The sequence below is a fragment of the Candoia aspera genome, chromosome 15 (assembly GCF_035149785.1).
Source record: "Candoia aspera isolate rCanAsp1 chromosome 15, rCanAsp1.hap2, whole genome shotgun sequence".
Taxonomy (NCBI): Eukaryota; Metazoa; Chordata; class Lepidosauria; order Squamata; family Boidae; genus Candoia; species Candoia aspera.
Window position 1 is genome coordinate 10060368 of NC_086167.1, and position 12813 is coordinate 10073180.

General features: G+C 45.4%; 1 protein-coding gene across 3 annotated transcripts; it reads right to left on the reverse strand.

The window, feature by feature from the left end:
• Positions 1 to 153: 153 nt before the first annotated feature.
• YDJC (YdjC chitooligosaccharide deacetylase homolog) lies at positions 154 to 10922 on the reverse strand. Of its 3 annotated transcripts, none has more exons than XM_063315688.1 (6): positions 10842 to 10922; positions 5043 to 5221; positions 3997 to 4153; positions 2858 to 2957; positions 2558 to 2735; positions 154 to 1013 (listed from the first exon to the last, which is right to left on the reverse strand). In XM_063315688.1, the coding sequence occupies exons 2-6, from the start codon at positions 5204 to 5206 to the stop codon at positions 656 to 658; spliced, it is 957 nt and encodes a 318-aa protein (XP_063171758.1). In that variant the 5' UTR covers positions 5207 to 5221; positions 10842 to 10922; the 3' UTR covers positions 154 to 655. The 3 variants fall into 3 exon arrangements, with proteins under 3 accessions (XP_063171758.1, XP_063171759.1, XP_063171757.1); XM_063315689.1 differs by lacking the exon at positions 10842 to 10922 and adding an exon at positions 10253 to 10271; XM_063315687.1 differs by lacking the exon at positions 10842 to 10922 and adding an exon at positions 8555 to 8698.
• Between the last annotated feature and the right edge of the window lie 1891 nt (positions 10923 to 12813).

Below are 12813 nucleotides of genomic sequence, written 5' to 3' on the forward strand. Positions count from 1 at the left end.
AACAGGACAGAAATGCTTTATTCCCTTGTTTAAAAGGTCCCCCCCCCCTCCACAACATGCTTCAGCCCTTGACTCTTCTCTCATCAAAAATACCAACCAGGTCTGATCTTGCTCAAATTTTCAAGGAAAAAAAATCGCAAAACTGTGTGTGTGTCAATTTCCAAAATGTACACGGATGTAAGAATCCAGCTCTTTATCAGCATGAAACCGGTGGAGAATTAACCATTATTTTAAGGTCAAGGTCTCCTAGGCTTGCTCTGCCTCTTACTTAACAGATGGCTCCAGACCGAACAGACCAAGCCAACTGATAGAGGCTTCTGCTATATGCAAGCACATCCTAAGGTTCCAGGTCTACACTGGCATTTGTATCAAGCCAACACCGAATGATTGTCCCTCACCCAAATTCCATCATCCTCTCCTGCTTCTAGAACCACCAGCTCTGGAAATCCAACTCAGCTCTCTGCACAAAGGCAACCTTGGTCAAAAGTTTCCTCTACGAGATCAGCAGGTTGCCAAAAAAAGGGGGGGGCTACTTCTGCCTGCAGATTGAGCAAGGATTTCCCAGATGCCTTCAGCTTCCACTGGAACCACCGCAGGTCCAGCAGCTTAATCTAACTGATAACACCGTAGAAAATGAAGCATCCTTCGCTGCTGGTCACATGGTGAGATCTTTGAAGGCACAGAGCTGAATATTCCTGCTTTTATAATGCCTCTTGAGCTCCAAGTTTTTCAAGGTCTCAAGTTCATGCAGGCGTTCCCAAGACTGAGAAAAGTCATCTGGGCCTTCCCCGCAGCCCCCAATAGGCGGGATGCTGGGGTAGCCTGGGTGAGTCATGAGTTCAAGAGTCACCATCCGGGTTCCAGGACCAGGACATAAAAATGAAGGTGGCACAGGAGACATTGGCTCCCCTTTCACCAGATAAGCTGTGGTGGCGTTATCAATAGCGTCTAAGATGCTCTGGATGGACATATGTTTCCCCATGGTGCTGAGTCCTATATAGATATCTGGCCACCTGGAAGGGGTAGAAAAAAGATTCTTAAATCTCAGAAATACAAGTGTACTTTCTAAACAATCAGTACAGTCACTTTTTTCTATTACCCTATTTTTCCCCCTAATCATCAAAACCACAAGTCATAAGTGCATTTTTTTTTCTGTTGCATGAAAAAGATCTAGGAGTTTCCCATCAGCCATAAATGTAGAAGTTGTCTTTTCTTTAATCAAGGAAGTCAATTTAGCCATCTCTGCAGGTTCCATCATCTTCACCAACTTTATATTTTAAACCTTATGGGGTAGGTAGATTGGTATGAGCAGAACACTGATCCTAGGTACCCAGGACTGACTGACTGAGTTATTAGTGGGAAGAATTTTATCCCACCGTTTCTTTACCAGCTTACCCAGGGAACTCCATTTATTTTATACCCGCAACAGCCATGTTGTTGAGTCACCTGGGCAATTTCCATGGCTGGAAGTTGGATTGAGTCTTAACAACCCATTTTGCCCCTACTCCTCTAGTGTCAGCCTTACCAGGTAGACCAGACGGGAAACACGACCAGATGAACTAATTCTATCTAATTGTAGAGCTACATTGACAGAATCTTGCAAGTCTGAAAGCGCAAGTCTCCCGCTGGCACCTTTACAGCCCGAGAAACTAGGGAGGGTCCCTTCTGAGCCTCTTGCCCTGCCTACTATCCAGCTGAAGGTTATGCTGTCTCTTATATGACTGTTCCCTTGACAGTATCTCTTCACCCCATCTCCCAAGGTCTTTCCCACATATCATTACATACAGTATTACAGTCTAACTCAAGGTTGGCGACCAGATGCTCTCATGATCCAGCACAGCCAAGGGCAGGGGGTTATGGGCAATATATTCCAAAGCATTTGTAGAGTCCTAGTTGCCTATTCCTGTAAACTAGCATAGTTCAAGTTGAGCACAAAACTCGTGATTCCCAGCAGCACCTAGACTGCTCACTGCTAACTGCTTGTTAGCTCATTGAGATAACTCTTCCTAAAAAAAAAAAAATACTACCGCACTTTTTAAAAAAGAAACACAGAAAACAATGTACAAAAAAAAATCAAAAGGAAAAGCGTAATGCCCAACAAATTAATGGGTGACATTGTTATACCAAAACAAAAATGATAAAAGTAGTCAAAAGTCAAATAAAATAATTAAAACAAAATAATAAAAATAAAAAATAAGTAAAGTTAAAATAAAATAAAATAATAAAAGTAAAGTAAAAGTAAATAATAAAATTAAAATAACTGAAGTAAAATAGATGAACAGGTGAAAGAAATTTTTAAAAACGACCAACATTGACACACACCACCTAAATATATCATTTAAAATCAGTGTGTCAAATTATGCATAAAAATGGCCTAGTCTTGTAAAACATTACAGAATCCATGCCAAAAATTTGGGTCATCTTTTGACTAGCAGGAAAAATGAGACTTTTCAAAACTAAATTGTACATTTCTTGAATAATGCAGGCTTTGCTCGCTGGGCTAATAGCACTTTTATAGTCTACTTCAGGTATCAACCCTGCTTTATGGATGTCTCACCTTATACCGTGTTTCCGAAAGACCTCGATGGTGTTAAACGAGTCCTTCTCCACTCCCAGATAGAAGTCCATCAAAGGTGGGTCTATCCAACCACAGCGTGGAAGGTCTGGCTCAATGGGAATGCGTGTGTAGGTGATCCCATAATCTTCTAACACCTGGGCAAATACATGTCTGATCTCTGGAAGAGAAACCAAGGAGGAAGAACATTATAAGGAAATCCAGCTCAGTGAAATACAAGCACCAAAGTGTTTTGAGGGGCAGAAGGACGGAGACAGGCTGATTGAAGCAGATCCTGCCTACCTGGGAGAACATGGACATGTTGGTGTCCATCCATGTGATGAGGTAAATGGCCCGTCAGTTCACAAAACAAGTCAACTTGTGCTTTTAGTTCCTGCTTCACCTAAAAATACGAGAGGAGGAGAAGCTGTAAAAATGAATATTTTAAAAAATTCGCTTTAAAAAACACAAAACGGAATCATCTCATGAAGCCTGCAGGACAAATCGGGCACACCTAGACCTCAGAAGAGACATCTTGGCAAGCTCTGAAATCCTCCCCAAACGATGTTTACCAAAAAACAGCAGTGTGATTTCCTGCCATTCTTAGCAAGGAACATACAAAATAGTTGTGTGAACTCAAAAACAAGCTTTGTTACAATTTAGGAAAACAGAAATCCAGGGCACTTTAAAACAGAGTTTCTCCACCAGGGTTCCGTGGCGCCCTGGGGTTCCACAAGAGGTCACTAGGGGTTCCCTGGGGGATCACAATTTATTTAAAAAATTATTTTAAATTTGGGCAACTTCACATGAAAGAGGTAAACTTCATTCTTTGTTCTTAGCTTAAGAACACTGTTAACGCGTACAGACAGGCCTACCCACGAGAGCCAGTTTGGTCGAGTGGTTAAGGCAACGGGCTAGAAACCAGGAGGCTGTGAGTTCTAGTCGTGACTTAGGCATGAAAGCCGGCTGGGTGACCTTGGGCCAGTCACTCCCTCTCAGCCCAACTTGGTGCAACGTAGACCAGCCTCCTTGTGGTGCATCCCAGGCAACGTGACTTGTCATGGCTAAATTTACACATCTGGCTGCTGGACCTCACAAGGATTTCCCAGCAAGAAAAAGCAGCATGAACACCGAACTGCTATGCCATACGACAAAAAAAAAAGGCCTACCCATGGATGAATAGAATAATTTTGTAGCTCCTGGCCTGTCTTTGAGCCTGAACGTGCAGGAGTTCCCCAAGGCCTGGAAAATATTTCAAGGGCCCCTCCAGGGCCAAAAAGTTGAGAAAGGCTGGGTTAGAAACATCTCCCCTGATGACATTGGCCTGCACAGAGAAGTCGTCCGAACTCAACCAATGGGAGTTGTATGTGTAGGTTGACACCCTTCACAATGTATCTCAAGCAACGCTTACACGGAGGTGTGTTTGCCCTGCTTCCCCTCACCTCGGCCATATTAAGAAGTCCTTTGTTTAAACTCGTCCGGATTCCCATCTTTCCATGGAAGAACCCTTCTTTGTTGAGCAGTGAGGACTTCTTCAGGGCTGGGCAAACAGGCGTGCCTTCAGAAAGGTTGGCATGGAGTCCTATTGGAATACGATGTCTACGGGAAAAAATATTGAAAACCCTCAACTGCTTTGAGTGTTGGCCAAGGAGCAGAGCTTGCAGGATTTGTTGACTTTGATCCCATCCTTAGACTAAGATGCTGACTCATAAGATTCCACTTCCATCCGCTGAAATAATTTGTGGGATTAATCATTAGCAGGAACTGGAATAATCCTCCTGGATTTCCAGGATGTGATTGAGGTATTGTCTCGCTGTTCAAAAAGGATATGGCCTGAAAGAACTGGAGGGCCATCTCTGGCACATGAGATTTAAATAACAAATCCATTTTCAGAGTTTGGACGCAGAGAAGATGATTACATAAAGACTAGCATAGTATAGTCCAGCGTTTCTCAAGCTTGGCAACTTTAAGACGTGTGGACTTCAACTCCCAGAATTCCCCAGCCAGCATATGCTGGCTGGGGAATTCTGGGAGTTGAAGTCCACACGTCTTAAAGTTGCCAAGCTTGAGAAACCCTGTGTTAGATAATCACCTGATTAAACACTTAAAATATTTTTTCACAGAGAAATGCAGCCATTTACCTCAGTTTCCACCCCTCCAAAAATATATTTTCAGCATTTTTCAGGTATTCTTCACCACTCCTTTCTGATGCGTATCTATTTGGGGGCCATGTGGGAAAAAGGAAGGCAAGAATCCTTGTGGCCTTTAGAATTTAGAGCCGCCTTCTGCAATCTGGCTGCCAGCTACTTCTCGCTGCTCCCAGAATCCCCCAGCCCACAGGGCCACTGCTGAAAAGTTGAAGTCCACGCATCTGGAGGGCAGCCCAACCTGGCACATGCTATAATGTATCTGTTCATTTGTAGGGCCTACAAATCTGTTCAGTCTGCCCAACGGGATGAAACCAGAGAAGGCTAAAACAGAGACTCACTTCTTTGCCAGCTGAACGGCATCCAACACGGCACTCCCGTTGACCAGAAGTGAAACATTTGAGATGGCACTGGCCAGAAAACACTCCACGATGCCTTGGTTCCTTCTGGGGCAGTAGCCAAAGTCATCTCCAGTTACGATGAGCTTCACCGTGGCTTTGGGCATCCTCAGGAGTCAACCCTGGTCAAGGAAAACAACGTCCTGGCATCAGCCCGTGTCTCCGGGGGTTCCAAAAGGGAAGAAAATGGGCAGGGCCAGCGAACGGATGGATGAATCAGAGCATGGCCCAGCATCGCCCACAGCCGTGGCTCGCCGCCACCATGTCCTGAGGAAGCCAAGGCGTAGGGTGGGCCTGTTTCTCATCAGGACTTAATCTTGCCATTTCAGGGGGAAAGGTGAGAACAGCCGTAGGCAGCAGGCAACGTAAGTAAGAGGATTAGCTCCCTGGACGCATGGTGAAAAGCACAGGGTTTTGTTTTGTGCATTTGTTTTTTTAATCCTTGCCATGGGGAACTGCTCATCCGGAACAATTGGTGGGGCAGAGAAAGGGCGCAGAACAGAGCACCCTAAAACAGAGCCCCAGCTCAGCCTGCTTCTCTGATGCAAGGAATTCAGAGCAGAGCTGGTGAATTTTAGTGGAGATGTTGGCCACCAAAATTTGCTGGCAGGAAATGGAATCCTGTGGCATCCTAAGCTGAATATCTGTCATCTGTCTGTCTGTCTCCATCCATTCATCTATCCATCCTCTGTTCTCTATCCTCTATTCTCTATCAATCTATTCTCTATCAATTATCTATCTATCTATCTATCTATCTATCTATCTATCTATCTATCATTTTTTTATCCATTCAATTGTGTCCGATTCTGCCTGGACAAATCCCTGCAGTTTTCTTGGCAATGTTTTTTGGAAGTGGTTTGCCATTGCCTCCTTTAGGTCTGACCAAAAGTGACTGGCCCAAGGTCCCCCAGCTTCCTCTGAATGCGAACAGCTGCCAAGCACCCGAATTGTGATCACATGACTGTGGAGATGCTGTGAAAGCCGTAAGTGTGAGGACCGGTCATAAGTCGATTTTTTCCAGCCCTGCCATAAGTCCAAACCATCACTAAGTGAGTGGTTGTTAAGCGAGGACTACCTGTATCTATCTAATAGCTGGAGGGGACTACAATCTAGTTCAATCAGATGTACAGTCCATTACGCTACAGGAGAATTTATAACCCCTGAACTGCAAAGGGTGGGGGAGAGATGAGGGAATAATAAAATGTGGGGTCATAAAAAAATAAAATCCAGAAGCTTCAGCCAGTGATCATCACCTTCTTGGCAGAGACCATTAACAAAATGATGGGGTACAGCATAGGGAGCTGTGCATCAGTGACTTTTGAACGCACAGGATTCAGGCACACTTGCCTGTCCTCCCTCCCTCAGCTTAGCCTACCTCAAAAGGCTGTCGTAAGGGTAAAACAAGGAAGGAACAGGGGAAAATACTTGATGTAAAACGAGCTCTGTGTGGGAATTGGACAGAGAGGAAATAGAACAAGGAACAGGCTCAGAGCCAACTTTAAAAGCTGTCTCCCCGCCCCTTCTTCCAGTCTAACGGTAATTTCTTAGCACGGGCTAAGACTTCTGCTCTTGCAATACCGGAATTCAGTTTACATAAGGCCGTATCCGGTTCAATCCGGATTTGGAAAGAAGGACGTGTCCAGAAGCCCTGGAAACTTTCGAAGTTTCTCCTGCATGTAGAAATCTAGCAGATCAGGGGGAAAGATCCTACTCTAATCCAGACTCCAGTTTTCTGCATGGAGGCATCTTCCTGGCACAAATGCATGCACACCGGTACTTCTAGAGAAAGCCCTGAAATTTGCAATCCTAACACCCCTAAATACTGCAGTCTGATTAAAATGCAGTCTCCTTCAAGCTTTTTTCAATCAGCCACGGTCGGCTAGGTGCTGATAAGATGCTACTTAAACCACTTAAAATATGAGCCTTGGCTTAATCTAATCTGGGGTTTCTCAGCGAGGGTTCCGCAGACGCCTAGGTTTCCTTGAGAGGTCCCTAGGGGTTCCCTGGGAGATCACGATTTATTCTAAAAATTATTTCCAATTCAGGCAACTTCACATGAAAGAAGTAAGTTTCATTCTTTATGTTTAGCTTAAGAACACTGCGAATGCATCTAGACAGATCCACCCATGAAAGAAATATAATGAACGAATATCTTTATTACAGTTTTTGAGCAGCCTCTACAACAAATGAAAACAGGTTAACAATTCCTTGCCAGGAAAACGAAAAACAATGAAACAGTGAAACAATATGTCTAATTCAAAGTTTTGCGGAATTGGATAACTTGATAAAAATATTTGGCCACCTGGTGTGTGAGTATAGAGTCAGCACCTGTCATGAGTGAGGATGGCGAGCCGAATTTCTTGGTTTTCTGTAGACATTTCCAAAAATCTCTCCTTAAATTCTTGTTCCTCCCTCTTTCGATGGGAGTAGGAGCTTGTTAGGATTGATGTCCTAACAGCCAGGAACCACGCTGAGACAAGGAACAGGTCTCTGGTGTTTTATTGCTGCTACATAACAGGAAAATCCTAACAAACTGAAGAAGCGTGGGAAAAACCCAGCCATATAAATCCCAAAGACTAAGGCGGGCCCGATCTGTGTCTCTTTGAATGGCCACCTAATTCCTCAGTACTACGCATGCGCTTTACAGCCTGGATGGGAGCCCCCTGCTCGCCATCCTCACTCATGACAGCATCCCTTGAAAAGAAATAAACATCACTATGACCCTCAAATAAACAAATACAGTCATTTTGGAACTTCTGGCCTATATTTCAGCCGGAATCAGCAGGGGTTCCCCGAGGCCTGAAAAATATTTCAAGGGTTCCTCCAGAGTCAAAAGGTAGAAAAAAGCTGATTTAATCAAAGCACTCCCAGGTTAAATGATAAACGCATTAAAAAGTACCACCACATCATCAAAACACGAGTAATTGCCTGCCAATGGTCTCTCCAATTCGACCACCTAGTGCTAACATTAGCCTACTACTATTCCATGCATGCACACCCACCCACAGCTTTGCGGTGAGAAAACATGTCCCACCTACCATCGGGCATCTTGCTAAGATCTCTTCTGCCCTAACAAGGAATCTCAAGTTAGCTGGAGATTTGAGTGTTGGAAAATCCTCTACCAACCTATTCTCCCCCTCTGCCTTTCAAAACATCTTGATCCTTCACCATCTCCCTCCTGCCTTATTTCACAATTAAGAGTATCCAACAAGGCAACGGCATCAAGTTCTTTATTTTGAAAATCAGAAGCCTGGTAGCCTTGCTTCCTACTACCAATATTTTATTCAAAGGCAGAAGTTCTGAACTAAAGCTTGCTTCATCAGAGGCCATGGATTTCTTGAGCTGTGGCTCCGGAGAGCTTATGCCTTTGAATAAAAATGTGAATTTCCTGATTTGGGGTTCCTCTGGCCCAGCGTGTCTCTTCTCCTACAATGATGAAAGAAAGCGTTACTCACAATTATTCTCAAAATGGGTCTACTGGCTGCTGGGAAAGCCAGAATGATGATTTGAGGAGGATGCTATTGACCAACTGAATGTTTACCAGGAAATTTTATCTAGGAAGGACTGAGCAAGCTGCCTTCCGGGGTGGAGATCTGCCGGTCTACAAATACTGTGTTTCCAAAGGCATCTGGGTGCTATAAGGAAGTAATCAGCTGAAAATCCAGAAATGGTGCAACCTTGGACAGGGGTGGGAACACCCACTCTCCAGGTTTGGTTTCAAGCCAACGCAGAATACAGGTTTAATCTTCAAACTCCTACCTTATCTTTCATTGGCCATTTTCAAAAGCGTGGGCAAACCCCAAATGGCGAAAAGCAACACTGAAACAATCCACGCATGTCCTGGCAAGTTCAGGGAGGTAGATTTTCGTCCGATAAAGACCCAGTGCCAAAAACAGTCAGCCGAGCACTTAAAACACCACATAATCAACTCCGGTCAACAGTGACGTTGACCACTCAAGTGGATATGAATTTATGCCTGCAGTTTTTCCAGAAGGCACATTGAAAGTATCCCTCTTCAGCCCCTTTTGTCTTGCGCCTTAAAAAGTTGATATTTCACTGCCTCACCTTAAAAGTATTCGTAAATGTCACCGAAAATATAACTTTTGTTCTGAACTGATTTAAACAGAAAATAGGCGCCACATTAAAGGGGTTTCTATGTTGTTTTTCTCTTTCCTCATCCCTCCGAATGCTTTTGGCACCCAGGAAAACTTCTAAAATCACGATCCATCACTTAAAATGGGTTCAGCTGCAGGCAGTGATCTTTCCAGAAAATAAAGGTGTGCCTGCTGGATTCTTCCTTGCTCGTAGGCTTTTCAAGATGAGGATTATTTTCTACGCCTCTGACTGGCCAGTCTATGATCCACGAAAACGTCTGGCATAATAATGTTACTATATCATTCAACAACAACAACAACAATAAAGCTTTTTCCTGGTCAAATTCACACAACACACTAAAATGATTTATACAGGTTTGGCTTAGGGCAATGTGTGAATTCAGACACTGCGGTTAGAAACCATGATATAGGTGAATATTTTGAGCAAAGGGAGCCCATTGTAGTTTGTTAGTTTGTTCAGTAAACCATGCTCAAACAAACCAAGATTAGAATGTGTTTCTCCAGGAAGAAAATGCAGTCGTCACTTTTGGGAAATCTCCTACATTAAATTCTACAGGGCTTCCTTCTGAACTGGCTGTTGTACGTAAGACCGCAATTTCTTCATTGGGGGCTTAGCTGTTTATCACATTACCTTGCGTCAGTTTTAATTGTTGTTAACCGTTTTAAGCGGGGTATAAGCACTAGAATGGTGGGGTACCAAGATCTGTATAAATTAAAACAAAATAATCAACCCAGGGGAATCTCTCCCCTTGGTTCCCTTCTACTCAACACACCTGAAATTTCCTTGTGGTCCCCCATCCAAGTATTAAGCTGTGACTCTGCCTAATTTGGGGAGATCCATGGCAACTGGCTACCATAACTAGTTTCTTCAGGGGGAAACAGACTGATCTTTCCTACTCTATCCTCCACTCCTTCTGGCGACATCCTCTCCCACTTCTTCCCTAGAATCATAGGCTTGGAAGGGACCTTGGAGGTCATCTAGTCCAACCCCCTGCCCAGGGCAGGACTCCTCACACTACCCCTGCTCTATCGCCTTACCCCAGCCCGGCATTCTCTGCTGCAAATCCAGCGGCAATCCGGATTCTCCCCCAACCTTCTGGAAGAGCTCCCAAATGGACTCCGAATCCCACCAGCCGCCCAGATGCCGCCGATTCGGGGGCCCCCTTCGAACGCAAAGGCAGACTGGCAGCGTGGCATCCAGATGTTTCAACATCCGCTTTTGCACGGAAGGAGGAGGGCACCTGAGGCGGCCGGCGGGCGGCTTTAAGGGTGCAAAGAGGCCCGGCCGGGTTGATCTCCGCTCCGCTGGGCAGGTGCCACCGTTGGCACCGCTGGGCACAGCTTCCTCGGGGGCAAATCGGGGCATCTGACCCGGGCGGGCCTTGCTAGCCGCTGAAACCTCCATTATCCACCCCCACCCCCTCCTCCTCATTCGCTTCCTCCCCACCCCCGGCTGTTTCCAGGATTGGTGCCACCCTTGCCATCCCCAGGCCGGGCCGGAACGGCTGGGCGAGGAAGGGCAGCGGGAGAGCCGCCCTGCTTCCAGATCCGGGCCCGGCCGGCCGTGCAACTGCCTCCCCCGGCTGCAAAAAGGGAGGGAGCCCCCCTCCGGGGCCCTGGCACTCACCCATGGCGAAGGGACAGCCGCCGCCGCCGCCGCAGCAGCGCCCATGCCCAAACCGGCTGGCAGCCGAGCCCGGGAGGAAGCGAAGGCGGGCAGGCAAGGCGCGGACGCCCTCCGGTGGCCCAGAACGGAACTGCAGGAGGACAGCGAAAGGGAAGCGCTGGAGCCTCTTGGCTTCTCCGGAGGTCACTGAACTACATTTCCCAGCATGCCTCACCTTTGGCCAGGCTGGCTGGAGCCTGCCGGGAGTACTAATTCTGAAGCTACAGGGGGCAGGAGATATTGGCTGGCCGTATTTATGTACCCTCAGAGCTCTAGCCTACCTTGCTAGTCCTTCCAGATAAAAAAGGATACGATCTGGGTGAGTATGTGGATGGGACACCACTAGGAAATCTTCAGGCTGCCACCTAGAAGGGGAAGGGGAAAGGAAACCCGAGCTTGGCATGGGCTGTGAGTTGAAAAGCTGTAAAATGTGCAGAGGAGAAGTTTATGGGATTTCTGTATCCTCAGAGCTCTAGCTGACCTTGCTAGATCTTCTGGGGGTGGGTGGATGGATAAGATCTGGATGAGTATGTGGATGAGACACCATGAGGAAATCTTCAGACTGGAAGCTAGAAGGGGAAGGGGAATCGCCAGCTTGGAATGGGCTGTGAGTTGAAATGCTTTAAAATTTGCAGAGAAGTTTATGGAGAGGGGCTAGTCTTGCTGGGGGAAGGGGGAAATAAACCCATGGCCTAATCCTTATCAGAAGTCTGGTTTATTATGCTGTTTCTGAGATCAGTGCAGGATGGAACAAGCGGGAGCCTTTTGGTGGTGGCTCCCAAGTGTTTCGAATTTGGTCTCTCTAGCCTTGATCTGGCTTTGGAGACTCATTTGTTTAACAAAGTGTTTCTCAATCTCAGCAACTTTAAGATGTGTGGACTCTGATGCCCAGAATTCCCCAGCCAGCCTGCTACCTGCTGTCTGGGGAATTCTGGGTGTCGGAGTCCACACGTCTTAAAGTTTCTGAGATTGAGAAACACTGGGTTAAACAAATCCTTGTTTTCTTTTGTTTTTCCATTTGAGATTTTAGACCAGGGAGGGAGGATCTGCAGACCCTCTCAAGATTGCTTGAGCTCTGTTCCCACCATCCCTCCTGATTGGCTGAGGCTTCTGGGCATTGTAGTTCATCTCGGTTGGAGGGCTGTAAGTTCCTTCCCTTGGTTGAATCGGGGAACAAACATGGAAGGCAACTGGGTTTCAACAAGCAATTGCTGAGGTCTTGGCTTTTTGTGATGATCTCAAGAGTGTCCACGGGGGGTGGGGAGGGCAAAATGAAGATGGTGACCCCACCCATTCAATTGAAGCTCTGCCCCCTTTTTTTTACTTGTGGGAAAAGAGGGGCAGCTTCGGCTTCCATCTTGGCTTTTTTGACCCCCTGCAGACACTCATGAACGCTGTAGAGTCATTTGTTTTAATGACGCTTCCTGTGTTTACTGGTGATCTATATTCTGATTTTAGGCTGCCTTGTGAGGACATAAAGAGGTCTTTAAAAAATTTCCAATGCTGCGAACATAGATAGATGATAGACAGATAGAAGATAGGTAGGTAGGTAAGTAGGTAGGTAGGTAGGTAGACAGATAATGATAGGATAATGATAGATGGATAGATAGACAGATTATATAGAAGATAAAGATAGATCAATAGAAGGTAAAGATAGATAGAAGATATAGATAGATAGATAATGGATGGATGGATGGATGGATGGATAGATGATATAAAAGATAAAGATAGATCAAGTAGAAGATAGAAGATAAAGATAGATAGATAGATAGGTAGATAGATAATGATAGATAATGATAAATAATGGTAGATGGATAGATAGATGATATAAAAGTTAAAGACAGATCAATAGAAGATAAAGATCGATAGAATAAAGATAGATAGATAAATAGAAGGTAAATATAGAAGATAGATACATTAAGTAACAATACAA